Genomic DNA, 14,332 nt, shown 5'->3' on the forward strand with positions numbered 1-14,332 from the left:
CGTGATCTGCCCGCCTCCACCTCCCAAAGTGCTGGGATTACAGGTGTGAGCCACCGCCCTCGGTCTCAGAATGACCTTTAAAAATAAGTCGGGCCGGGTATTGTGGCTCACGCCTGTAATCCCAGCACTTTGGGAGGGCTAGGCAGGTGGATCACGGAGTCAGGAGATTGAGACCATCCTGGCCAACATGGTGAAACTCCATCTCTACTAAAAATACAAAAATTAGCTGGGCGTGGTGGTGTGTGCCTGTAATCCCAGCTACTCAGGAGGCTGAGGGAGGAGAATCACTTGAGCCCGGGAGGTGGAAGTTGCAGTGAGCCGAGATTGCGCCACTGCACTCCAGCCTGGTGACAGGGCGAGACTCCATCTCAAAATAAATAAATAAATAAATAAAGGCCTAAGTTGGATTATGCTATATTTTTACTCAAAACCCAATAATAGTTTCCCAGGACACTTAGAGTGAAACTAAAGTTCTTGGACTGTGCTCTGAGGTAGGCAGCTTCTGGCTCAGGTGATCCCTGCCTCCTGGTGGTCACGCCCTTGTGTAATCCCCTCCCCTGAGCGTGGGCTGAACCCGGTGACTTACTTCTAACCTATAGAAAACTACAAAATCAGGGGGCAGGTGGCTCGCACTTGTAAATCTCAACATTTTGGGAGGCTGAGATGGGGGCGTTGCTTGAGCCCAGGAGCTTGCGACCACCCTGGGCAACATAGTGAGACCTGGTCTCTACAAAACATACAAAAATTAGCCAGATGTGGTGGTGCATGTCTGCAGTCCCAGCTACTTGGGAGGCTGAGGTGGGAGGATCATTTGAGCCTGGGAGGTTAAAGCTGTAGTGAGCCGTGATTGCACCACTGCACTCTAGCCTGGGCAACAGAATGAGACCCTGTCTTAAAAATAAAAATAAAAATAAAAAAGACTATATGGTAAAAGCAGTGGATATTGCTCCTGAGAATGGGTTATGAAAACCTGTGACTGCTGTCTTGCAGTCTCTCTGTCTCTCTCCTTCTTGGCTTGCTTACTTTGATGCATCAAGCTGTCATGTTGGAGAAACTGTGTGAGGCCTCTGGCCAATACTCAATAAGGAATTGAGACCCTCCGTCTAGCACCTGGTGAAGAACTGAACCCATCAAAGCCCTGTGAGTGAGTGTGGAAGTAAGTGGCTCGTTCCTTCTCCAGTTGAGCCTTGAGATGACAGCAGCACTGACCAGCACCTTGCAACCCATGAGGAATCTTTTTTTTTTTTTTTTTTTGAGACGGAATTTTGCTCTTGTTGCCTAGTCTCAAATAAAAAAAGAAAAGAAAAGAAAAAGACAGGCCGGGCACGGTGGCTCAAGCCTGTAATCCCAGCACTTTGGGAGGCCGAGGCGGGTGGATCACGAGGTCAGGAGATCGAGACCATCCTGGCTAACACGGTGAAACCCCGTCTCTACTAAAAAATACAAAAAAATTAGCCGGGCATGTTGGCGGGCGCCTGTGGTCCCAGCTACTCGGGAGGCTGAGGCAGGAGAATGGCGTGAACCCAGGAGGTGGAGGTTGCGGTAAGCCGAGATCGCGCCACTGCACTCCAGCCTGGGGGACAGAGAAAGACTCCGTCTCAAAAAAAAAAAAAAAAAAAAAAAAAAAAAGAAACACCACGACTCCAGGATGGCGTCAGTCATACCAGTGAAGGACAAGAAACTTCTGGAAGTCAAATGGGTGGAGCTGCCAAGCTGGATCTTGACGCGGGACTTCAGCCCTAGTGGCATTTTTGGAGCGTTTCGAAGAAGTTACTACCGGTACTACAACAAGTACATCAATGTGAAGAAGCGGAGCATCTCGGGGGTTACCATGGTGCTGGCATGCTACGTGCTCTTCAGCTACTGCCTTCCCTACAAGCAGCTCAAGCACGAGCGGCTCTGCAAATACTACCTAAGAGGACACGCTCGGCGCCCCCCCACCCCACGACCTTCTTGGCCTGAGCCCCTCCGTGAGGAACACAATCTCGATCGTTGCTGAATCTTTTCATGTCCTAATGGGAATTAACCTCCAAATAAAAGATGACTGGTAAAAAAATTAAAAAACATAAAGTAAAAATAAATAAGAAAAGAAATAGTTGATAAATGAACAAATGAAGGAAGAATACACCTGAAAATGAGGGAAGCAGAGCTGGTAAGTGTCCAAAGCCAGACCAACCCCTAGTGGTACCGTGTGTACCCTGGGCCCACTGTGCCTGGATGGTTCGGGTCCATAAAGCCAAAGACTTTCCTTTCATGCATCGGCCAGTCTGAATAAGGTTTACCGTCACTTGCAACCAAGAGTCCTGAGTAATATATGGGATTCATGAGGAATATAGTGTGGCTGCGATGCAGAAGGAGAACAGGAAAGGAAAATGTAGGGAGAAAGGGAATGGTGGGGCAGGCATTTGTGAGCCTCTACTGTGTGCCCAGTAGTGGGCTGGCTTTGTCGTGTATATCATCGCTTTTCATTCCCCTGACAACCTTGTGAATTAGGTGCGTTCCCTCCCACTTCACAGGTGAAGAAACTGAGTGAGGGTAAGTGCCTGGTTTAAGATCATAAAGCTAGCGAGTGGCAGAGGTAGAAGAAAAGCCAGGTCTTTCTGATTTTAAAATCCCATGCTTTCTTGGTGGTTTATTTTTCTCCATTTTTTTTTTTTTTTTTTTGCATCGTGGGTTGGCCAAAATCTCCAAATATTTTCACTACTGCTGGAGCCCTGGCAAAGGCAGCAAGTGGGGTGGCTGCCAGAGGCTGGGGCCGAGGAGGGAAGGGAGGAGGGGTACCTGTGAGGGCCTTTTGTAGGCAGGTATTTATAAAGCTCCTGGCTCTTAGATGGGGGAAGGTAACCTCGCCTCTGTTCCCAAGTACACATCCAGGGAAGGCAGTGTCTGGAGGTCAGGTGAGGCCAGGCTGGCCTGGAGAGGTGAACTAAGGCTGCTGGACTGAAGGCATCCCAGAGGTTTTTTTGTCCACCACATGAATGCCCCGCCTACAGCCCCCTCTGAGAGAAACTGAGCTTCTCCCGGCTCCCTGCTGCCCGTTCCTAGGGCGTGCATTTCCTGTCCTGACCCACGTGGCCCTGTCCCCTCTGACCTCAGCTGATTGGCCCAGCATTGGGCACCCTGCCCAAGGGCAGCCCCATCATAGCTGACCAGGGGTCCCTGGGGGGCTTTGGTGTCTGAGCGATGTGATGAGCTGGGCCTCCTGGTAGACGGGGCAGAAGCAGGAAGACACATAGAAAAAGCAGAAAAAGAGGTAGCCCACTAGAGAGATGACCATTTCGGGCCTGGCGTGGGTGCCCGAGCGCCGCGCTCTCTGAGTTAGCAGGCCTGCTGCATAGCTGCTCCTGAGGCCCTGAACTCTTCAGTCCCTTTGTGCTGTCAATTCTGGACAAGAATCCCGTGTTGTTTTTTAAAATTTTTTATTATTTTTAAATTAATTTATTATTATTTTATCTTATTTTTTAAAATATTAACTTCCCATACTACACTGATGTATATTTTTAAGTTTACGCTTTTTTTTTTTTTTTTTTGAGACAGGATCTTGCTCTGTTACTGAGGCTGAAGTGCAGTGGTGCCATCACAGCTCACTGAACTCCTGGGCTCAAGCAGTCCTCCTGCCTTGGCCTCCCCGGTAGCTGGGACTACACCTGTGCTCCACTGCCCTATTTTTATTTATTTATTTATTTGAGATGAAGTTTCGCTCTTGTCACCCAAGCTGGAGTACAATGGCACAATCTCGGCTCACTGCAACCTCTGCCTCCCGGGTTCAAGCAGTTCTGCCTGTCTCAGCCTCCCGAGTAGCCAGGATTACAGGCATCCACCACCACACCTGGCTAATTTTTGTATTTTTTAGTAGAGATGAGGTTTCACCATGTTGGCCAGGCTGGTCTTGAACTCCTGACCTCAGGTGATCCACCCACCTCGGCCTCCCAAAGTGCTGGGATAATAGGCATGAGCCACCGTGCCCCTATTTTTGTTTTTTGTAGAGACAGGGTCATGCTATGTTGAAGGGGTGGCCTGCCCCTCCACACCTGTGGGTGCTTCTCGTTAGGTGGGACGAAAGACTTGAGAAAAGGAATAAGACACAGAGACAAAGTGTAGAGAAGGAAAAGCGGGGCCCAGGGGACCGGTGCTGTGCTTACAGAGGACCCACACCGGCACCGGCCTCTGAGTTCCCTTAGTATTTATTCACAATTATCTTTACCATCACCGGTGCTGTGCTTTGAGATGTAGATGCGAACATCTCCATAAACCTTTTAGCAGTATTGCTCCAGCAAGCCCCACCTTATCCCTAAAGGCGGTTATCTCCTTACTCAGTAAATAAAGCACACAAAGGGTTTTACCTGGAGATGTTTTATCGCCCAGGGACGGGCAGAAGACAAATGTTTTTCTTTTTCTCTAGATTTAAGAGAATGGTGATGACCTTTAACCATAAGCAGCCTTTAGGCACTTGTTTAACAAAGCACATTCTGCACCGCCCAAAATCCTTTTAACCTTAAGTCATCACAGCACATGTCTCTTGCAAGGACAAGGTTGGGGGTAGGGTCACAGATTAACAGCATCTCAAATACAGAACTAAATGGAGTCTCTATATAGACACAGTAACAGGCTGATCTCTCTTTCTTTTCCCCACACTATGTTGCCCAGGGTGGTCTTGATCTCCTAGGCTCAAGCAATCCTTCCACCTCAGCTTCCCAAAGTGCTGGGATTATAGGCATGAGCCACGGCACCTGGTCTCCCCTCTTTTTCAGTCTAGCTTGAGTGGGAGCGATTGTGGTCACCCAAAGAGGCAGAGAGGACAGTCTAGGCTGCAGAGCCTGATATGGTCTGCCCCCCCTCATTCACAAGGATGGTGATGCTCGGGCCTGTGGCCTCCCACAATGGGCCTAGGGCCACTGATTCCTGTGGTTCATATGGATGCCTCAGGGCCAGAGCCTCAGGGAGGGGCGAGGGTGTGGGCTGGAACCTGGAACTGTGGGGAGGGAAAGGATGGGCTGGGGGGAACGTGGTTTTCAGTCGTAACATCACAACATACCTCAGTCGTGGGTGTATTTTAAGTAATCTGTTACTCATAATAGCCAAAGCACTTGTGGGTATTTTAAAGCACATATTTGCTTCTGTAACCATGTCAAATTTCCAAAGGCCCAGAAGGGTACACACTGAAAAGTCCCCTTCCTTCCCTCTGGGCAGCTCCCTCCCTTGAGGCAGCCATCCTTACCAGAGTTTGGGCATCCTTCCAGAAATGCTTTGTGCACCTTTCAGCAAACACTCTTGTACACATTCCTCCTTTCCCTTATTTAGTACCCAAATGTTAGCATATTATTCCCATTACACTGCACCTTGTTTTTTTCATTTGTGAATAATTAACTAACTTTCCCCCTAGTGAGAGCAGATTTGAGATCATCCCCACGACAAAGTCACTTGCCTTCCAGGGCACCCTTCCGAGCGGGAGAGGGGGTTAGTGAGCAGGGCCCGGGACCCTTTGGGAGGGTGTGTGTGTATTCGTGTGTGTACGTGTATGTGTGTGCGTGTGTGTGCACGTGCATGTGAGACCTGCAGGACAGCCTCACTTGGAAGACCTAGTTTTAGGTCTAAGACCCCACGAACAAGCCCAGGGCCTTAATTCCCCTCCGGTTCAGTTTCCCTCCCCCAAAGAGGAATGACAAGCCTGTTCCCTGGGGCTGTTGAGGTTGGAAGGAGGACGTGTTAAGAAACTGTCTTGTGAATTGTCTAGTCCTAGGCGGTGAGCAGTTACCGTCAGCCAGACAGATTCAAAAGCTTCTCATCCATTCTCCCTTAAGGATGTGTCTGGCCTTCTCTGCTTACTCCCAGCCACCTCCCCTTTCCCAGCTGAAGGCGTCTTCTTCTCCTGGAGCTTCCCTCCCACAAGGACCTGCCTGTTTATGAGCCTCTGCTCTCCACCTCACCTCCCTTCCGCCGCCTCTTGTTAGGCACCTGAAACCACCTCTGCTGGGGTGTAGCAGCGCAAATACAGCTCACTGCTGGCTTTTTTTTTTTTTTTTTGAGATAGAGTTACGCTGTGTCACCCAGGCTGGAGTGCAGTGGCATGATCTCCGCTCACTGCAACCTCTGCCTCCCGGGTTCAAGTAATTCTTGTGCCTCAGTCTCCCCAGTAGCTGGGATTACAGGCATGAGCTACCAAGCCCAGCTTTTTTTTTGTATATTTTTGTAGAGACAGGGTTTCCCTATGTTGCCAAGGCTGGTCTTGAACTCCTGGGCTCAAGCAATCCACCCATCTCAGCCTCCTAAAGTGTTGGGATTATAGGTGTGAGCCACTATGTCTGGCCCCTTCATATGTGCTTGCTTTTTTTTTTTTTCAAGATGGTATTTCACTCTTGTTGCCCAGGCTGGAGTGCAATGGCACAGTCTTGTCTTACTGCAACCTCTGCCTCCCAGGTTTAAGCAATTCTCCTGCCTCAGTCTCCCGAGTAGCTGGGATTATAGGCATGCACCACCACGCCTGGCTAATTTTGTGTTTTTAGTAGAGATGGGGTTTCACCATGTTGGCCAGGCTGGTCTCGAACTCCTAACCTTAGGTAATCCGCCCACCTTGGCCTCCCAAAGTGCTGAGATTAGAGGTATGAGCGACCGCACCTAGCCTCTTCATATATATATATATATACACACACACACACACATACATATATATACGCACATATATCTACACATATATACATATCTACACATATATACATATCTACACATATATACATATCTACACATATATACATATCTACACATATATACATATATACACATATATACATATATACACACATATATACACATATACACATATACACACATATATACACATATATACATATATACATATATATACACATATATACATATATACACATATACACATATATACACATATATACATATATACACATATACACACATATACACATATATACATATATACACATCTATATACATATACACACATATATATACACATATATATACACATATATATATATATATATATATATATACACACACATATATATATATATTTTTTTTTTTTTTTTGAGACGGAGTCGTGCTATGTTGCCCAGGCTGGAGGGCAGTGGTGAAATCTCAGCTCACTTCAACCTCCGCCTCCCGGGTTTAAGGAATTCTGTGCTTCAGCCTTCCGAATAGCTGGGATTACAGGCACGTGCCACCACGCCCAGCTAATTTTTTTGTATTTTTAGTAGAGATGAAGTTTCACCATCTTGGCCAGGCTGGTCTTGAACTCCTGACCTCATGATCCACCCTCCTCGGCCTCCCAAAGTGCTAGGATTACAGGCGTGAGCCACAGCACCCAGCCGCCTCATCATATATTTTAATTGAACATTTAAGGAAACTTTTGTGTCAGATGCTGTTCTAAGCACTTGGATGTGTTAACTCAATTTTCCCAACTACAACCCAAAGAGGTAGGTACTGTTACTATCCATTTTGTTGTTTTTTGTTTTGTCTATTTCTTTTTTGGAGATGGGGTCTCCCTATGTTGTCCAGGATGGTCTTGAACTCCTGGACTCAAGTCATCCTCCTGCCTCAGTCTCCCAAAGTGCTGGGATTACAGGAGTGAGCAGGCTTACTAGCCATTTTACAGATGAGGAAACTGACGCTGGAGAAGTTAAGTGCAGCTGCACTGAGTGCATCAGGCACAGGCAGACAGTGTTGGTGCTGGTTTCAAAACCAGGCCGCCTGCTCTAGAGCCTGTGTAGCTGGCCCTCCCTCACCCCTGCCTTCCTTCCTTAGGTAACTCCTTTGTAGTGTTAATACCTGGCTCTCAGCTTAAATGTCACTTTCTCAGGGAAATATTTCCTAAGGCCCCTCCTGCAGTGTAAGTGGCCTTCTGAGTGCTCTTGGGTTCTCTTGTGTATCTCTTGATCACTTCTTGTTTTGTACTGTAATTGCTTATTTGTCTATGCTCAGTCCCCTGGGTTTGGGCAGGTTTGGGTACGTTTGTTTGCCCTTAGATCTGATCTGCCTTGCATACAGAAAGCATGCCATGAATGTGAGCTGAGTGACCTTTCCATGATGCAGCGCTGCCTGGAGCTGTAGGAAGAAAAGAGTCCCCAGTGGTGGTTTGGCCCAAGAGGGAGGAATGTGAAACTAGAAACAGACCGAGGGACGTAGCCGTGCCGATACATGTGTGTGTTTGGGTGTCTCAAGCGGTGGTAAAGAGAGCATGGGTTTCAAAGTGTGGTGAACCTGGTTCAAATCCCCACTCCACCACCTGCTGCAGTGTGATCTAGAGAAAGTTCTGGAATCTGTTTGTTTGTCATCGACCTAAGTTACCTGAAAGGGCTGGCACGACGCCAGTGGGCCCTGCTTCTGCTGCTGCTGCCAATGTCCTTATGCAAATGACCTCCGCCTTCTGCACCTCTGTTCCCATCTGCAAAAGAAGAGCCTCGGCCAGGGCGTTTCTAAGGCCACTTCCCTGTTTAAGCCACTTGAGCTCGATGGAAGCGTCTCAGGTTTTATACTCTGGAACATTTGGATATAGCTGGGAATGTCTCTCCTGGAGGAAGCAGAGGGTGATGTTTCAGCCAGCAATCCTGCACCCGCAAGAAAGCCTGCCCCTGGTCAGCAGAAGAGCAATCAGAGAAGCTGCTTATGAAGATGGAGTGGCCCCTGCCACAGAGGTACCTTTCTAAAGCTGCTTGGGAATCAGATTACAGTGGCTCCCTCCTGCTAGCAGGGAGACCAGAAGTGCTGATAAGACCTCACATGTTTCTGTGCAAAGCTGATCTCCATTCAGCTTCACAGCAGCCCTGGAGACAGTGACCTTGACTAACCACCTGCCCATGCTGGCCACAGTGAGGGGCTGTGTTAGTCAGGGTTCTCCAGGGAACAGCTAGTAAGATACGCGTGCGCACGTGTGTAGAGATATATATGTATATATTCAGAGATTTACTTTAAGGAATTGGCTCATGGATTATGGAGTCTTGGTGAGCTCCAAGTCTGTAGGGCAGGCTGTCAGGTGGGAGACCCAGGGAGAACCCGCTCTTGCAGTTCACCACAGAATTCTCTCCTGCGGTGGGGGGGTCAGTCTCTCATTCTCTTCAGGCCTTTGACGAGTTGGATGAGGCCCATCCACATCATAGAGGACAATCTGCTTTACTCAAAGTCTATCACTGAAATCTTTTTTTTTTTTTTTTTTTGAGACGGAGCCTTGCTCTGTCACCCAGGCTGGAGTGCAATGGCGCCATCTAGGCTCACTGTAACCTCTGCCTCCTGGGTTCAAGCGATTCTCCTGCCTCAGCATTCCAAGTAGCTAGGACTACAGGCGCCCGCCACCGCACCTGGCTAATTTTTTTTTTTTTTGTTTTTTTTTCAGTGGAGTCGGGGTTTCACCATGTTGGCCAGGCTGGTCTCAAACTCCTGACCTCAAGTGATCTGCCTGCCTCGGCCTCCCAAAGTGCTGGGATTACAGGCATGAACTACTGTGCCCAGCCTTAAATGTTATCATCCAAAATCACCTTCAGGGAAACATCCAGAATGTCGGACTAAATATCTGGTCACTGTGGCCCAGGCAAGTTGACACATAAAAGTAATCATCATGGGGGCTTCCTGTTTAATCCCTAAGACCTGGGAGTAGGTGCCAGATTCCCGTTTCCGATGAGGAAGCGGAGGCTCCAAGGAGTGGAGAGGTATCTCAGGGCACAGAGCTGCAGTGGCATGCCATCAGAAGGCAGGGCATGAGAGTGCTGCCTGCATGTCACCTGGGTGACCAGAGAAGAGGCGTGTGAGGTCACCGACCAGAACCAGGTGGAAGTATGACTGTGCATGGAAAGGGGATGATGGGCAGCTGGGGTCTCCCCACCCCTCAAGATCTGAACAAGAGTGGCTCAAATCTTCACCCCCCACATGGCAAGCCTAATGTCTTCCTAAGGTGCTTAAGTTGTCTGGGATGTGCTGGAACGTATTTTCTTTTTTTTTTTTTTTTTGAGACAGAGTCTTGCTCTGTCGCCCAGGCTGGAGTGCAATGGCACAATCTCGGCTCACTGCAAGCTCCGCCTCCCAGGTTCACGCCATTCTCCTGCCTCAGCCTCTCCTAGTAGCTGGGACTACAGGCACCTGCCACCGCGCCCGGCTAATTTTTTTGTATTTTTAGTAGAGACGGGGTTTCACCGTGGTCTCGATCTCCTGACCTTGTGATCCGCCCGCCTCGGCCTCCCAAAGTGCTGGGATTACAAGCGTGAGCCACCGCGCCCGGCCTGGAATGTATTTTCTTGGTCATTCTGGCCCCTGAGTTCCTGCTTCTGCCCAGAGAGCGATCTTAGTCCATTTGTCCACCCAGCAACCTTCTTCCTTTATTTCAAAATCCACCTACTCCCCGCCCCATCATGTTGCGCCTGTGTTTATGGCAAGCTTTGCTGATGGTCTGGAGAGATGAAGGGAAATTACAGAGCAGCAGTGACAGCTGCAAATGAGATAGTAGACAATGTGCTCTTGTAAAACCAGCCTCTCTTGAACATTTCTACAGCTCTGGTGCCCTGTTACTTGGTGCCCCACCCCTTTCTTCTTCCTTTCTCTGCCCTCTCTTATTGCTACCCTCTTCCTCTCAGAAATGCAGTCAAATTCCTCCCATTTTCCTTTGCAGTGAAGTTCTACCTTCTCTTGTCCAGAGTCCTTATCTTGGCTCCAGGCTCCTGCTGGGTGTCCTGGGGGTGGGCAGGTGTTTTATGAGAGTTCTTTACACCAAGAAGCAGGCCTCCTCCTCCCTAGGTGCCCTTTTGAGGGTGGAGTCTGGTTCATTCTCCCACAGGAGTGGGAATGGGGCAGTGTCTGAGGCCAATGAGTGCCTGCAGCATTGCCCTTCCCAGGACTGGCCAGGTGAGGCCATCTCCACCTGTCTGGCCTGAGGCAGGTGCCTGTGTTGTGGGGACAGATCTCAGTCACCTCAGCGGCAGACTCCAGGCTCTGATCCCAAATAGCCCTGCGATTCATCCTGCTCTGTGACTTGTCCACAGGGAGTGGGTGCCCTGGCCAGGGGCAGGAGGGTCTGGTCTGGAAATTGTACTTGACGCTGGTGTGTCTCAGTCTCTGAGCTCAGGTGCACTCTGACACCCATCCAGGAGTCCACGGTGTGGCCCTCCACTCGGGATGCTTTGGGTTCTTGGATTCTCAGCCCCTCCTATTAAAAAAAAAAAAAAAAGATCATGTATCCCTCTGCTCAAAACCTGGGATGATCTTTGTCATAGTGGCCTGAACCAAGACAATGATTATTACCATTTGACAGGTGTGAACCTGTCAACTCCTTGTGGACCTGATTTGCATTTCCTGATTGCTAATAAGAGTAAGCATCTCTGGCTCGTGCCTGTAATCTCAGCACTTGGGGAGGCTGAGACCAGCAGATCACTTGAGGTCAGGAGTTTGAGACTAGCCTGGCCAACGTGGTGAAACCTTGTCTCTACTGAAAATACAAAAATTAGCCAGGCATAGTGGCGTGTGCCTGTAATCCCAGCTACTCAGGAGGCTGAGGCAGGAGAATCGCTCAAACCAGGGAGGCGGAGGTTGCAGTGAGCTGAGAACACGCCACTGCACTCCAGCCTGGGAGACAAGAGTGAAAGTCTGTTTCACACACACACACACACACACACACACACACACACACACACACAGATTCAGATTAATCTCCATCTTCATTGAACTTGACCCCACCCACAGCATTTGACCTAGGTCCTCACTCTTGAGTTTGGGAAACCCTTTCTTGCGTCTCTGGAGCTTTCACTCCTAGTTCTTTGCTCACCCCAGTAACTACTCTCTACTGGTCTCCTTTGATCTCTCAGCTCCATCCTTGGACCTCTTTCTCCTGTTTCACTTGTTCCTTAGGTCTTTCATCCAGTCTCATGGCTTTACTATCAAGCATAGGCTAATATCTTTCATTTTATAGCTCCTTCACTGAAGCCTCTGCCTGAACTTCATATATTGAACTTCTGATTCCATATTTCTCTACTTGGATAGCTAACTTGATATGGCTAAAATTCAACTCCTGATTCCCTCACCCCCAAACCTCCTCCTGAAGTCTCCCCATATCCATAAAAGGCAACTCCATGCTTTCTGCTGCTCAGGCCCCAAACCTTGAAATAATCCTTAAGTTTGTCCCATCAGTAAGTCTCACTAGCTTTGTCTTAAAAATTTCATCCTGCCGGGCGCGGTGGCTCACGCTTGTAATCCCAGCACTTTGGGAGTCTGAGGGGGGCGGATCACGAGGTCAGGAGATCGAGACCACAGTGAAACCCCGTCTCTACTAAAAATACAAAAAATTAGCCGGGCGCGGTGGCAGGTGCCTGTAGTCCCAGCTACTCGGGAGGCTGAGGCAGGAGAATGGCGTAAACCCGGGAGGCAGAGCTTGCAGTGAGCCGAGATAGTGCCATTGCACTCCAGCCTCGGCGACAAAGCAAGACTCTGTCTCAAAAAAAAAAAAAAAAAAAAAAATTTCATCCAGAATCATACCACTTCCTACTCCTCCTCCCCTGCTAGCTTGGTCCAAGCCACTATCATATCATCTCTCATCTGGATGAATCCAACAGTATCTTAACTGATGTTCTCTGTGACCCTACAATGTATTCTCCAGACAGAGAGCCTTTTAAGACATAAACAAGATCAAGACACTCCTTCTGTTCAAACCCTGCAATGAATGACTGCCCATCTCATTCAGAGCAAAACCCAAAGTTCTTGGAATGGCCTATGAGATCATCTTGCCTGTCACTTCCCTTCTGATCCCCTCTCGATTATTCTCTCTCTTTTACATGTATGTGTATATATATATATATATATACACACACATATACGTACACACATATATACATAAATACACATAATATATACACATATATATGTCTGTGTGTATATATATATATATATATTTTTTTTTTTTTTGAGATAGAGTCTCACTCTGTCACCCAGGCTAGAGTGCAGTGGCATGATCATGCCTCACGGCAGCCTCGTCTTCCTGGGCTCAAGCAGTCCTCCCACCTCAGTGTCCTGAGTACCTGGGACCACAGGTGAGAGCCACCACATACAAGTAATTTTAAATTTTTTGTAGAGACGGGGTCTCACTATGTTGCCCAGGCTGGTCTTGAATTCCTGGCCTCAAGTCATCCTCCTGCCTCAGCCCCCCAAAGTGCTGGGATTACAGGTGTGAGCACCGTGTCTGGCCTACTCTTCCTCCTGCTCACTCTGTTTCAGCCTATTTGGTCTCTGTGCTGTGCCTGGGGCCTGCAGGCACCCTTGTGCCTCAGGCCTTTGCATTGGCTGTTATGAGCACACCTCATTTTATTGAGCTTTGCTTTATTGCACTTTGCAGATTTTACTTTTTTTTTTTTTTTTTGAGACGGAGTCTCGCTCTGTCGCCCAGACTGGAGTGCAGTGGCGTGATCTCAGTTCACTGCAAGCCCCTCCTTCCAGGTTCACACCATTCTCCTGCCTCAGCCTCCCGAGTAGCTGGGACTACAGACACCCGCCACCATGCCCAGCTAATTTTTTTGTATTTTTAGTAGAGACGGGATTTCACTGTGTTAGCCAGGATGGTCTTGATCTCCTGACCTCATGATCCGCCCACCTCAGCCTCCCAAAGTGCTGGGATTACAGGCGTGAGCCACTGCGCCCAGCATTTTTTTTTTTTTTTTTAATTGAAGGTTTGTGGCAATCTCGTGTCCAGCAAGTCTATTGGCACAATTTTTCCAACAGCCTGTGCTCACTTCATGTCTCTGTCACATTTTGGTAATTCTTGCCGTATTTCAAACTTTTTCATTATTAATATATCTGTTATGGTGACCCATGATTAGTGATCTTTGATGTTACTATTCTGATTGTTTTAGGGCACCACGAATGGTGCCCAGATAAGATGGTGAACTTAATCAATAAATGTTGTGTGTGTTCTGACTGCGCCACTGACCTGACCCTCCATTTCCCTGTCTCTTCCTCTCCTCTGGCCTCCTTATCCCCTAAAACACAACAATATTGAAATGAAGCCCATTAATAACCCTACAGTGGCCTCTAAGTGTTCAAGTGAAAGGAAAAGTCACACGTTTTACACTTTAAATCAAAAGTTAGAAACGATTAAGCTTAGCAAAGAAGGCTGAAAGCTAGGCCTCTTGTGCCAAACAGCCAATTAGTGTATTAAAAATAAAAGTTCTTGAGGGAAATTAAATGTGCTACTCCAGTAAATACACAGATGATAAGAAAGCAACACAGCCTATTGCTGATAAGGAGAAAGTTTGAGTGGTCTGGATAGAAGATCAAATCAGCTACATTTCCTTAAACCAAAGCCTAATCCATAACAAGGCTCCAACTCTCTTTG

The 14,332-nt window shown here is 48.1% G+C and overlaps 1 protein-coding gene and 1 long non-coding RNA gene across 2 annotated transcripts in view; both read left to right on the forward strand.

The window, feature by feature from the left end:
- The window catches only part of LOC134736685 (uncharacterized), a 68,631-nt gene that overhangs the window by 20,037 nt on the left and 34,262 nt on the right, over positions 1-14,332 (forward strand). The window lies entirely within an intron of this gene.
- Positions 1,649-2,082, forward strand: LOC129481693 (ATP synthase subunit f, mitochondrial-like). Its single transcript, XM_055276764.2, has one exon. It carries the CDS (start codon positions 1,649-1,651, stop codon positions 1,997-1,999), a length of 351 nt encoding a protein of 116 aa, XP_055132739.1. The 3' UTR covers positions 2,000-2,082.

This window comes from Symphalangus syndactylus, chromosome 5, assembly GCF_028878055.3.
Source record: "Symphalangus syndactylus isolate Jambi chromosome 5, NHGRI_mSymSyn1-v2.1_pri, whole genome shotgun sequence".
In the NCBI taxonomy this organism is placed as follows: Eukaryota; Metazoa; Chordata; class Mammalia; order Primates; family Hylobatidae; genus Symphalangus; species Symphalangus syndactylus.

Coding starts and splice junctions, on each gene's coding strand:
- LOC129481693 (XM_055276764.2), top strand. CDS start 1,649: ATGGCGTCAGTCATACCAGTGAAGGACAAGAAACTTCTGGAAGTCAAA.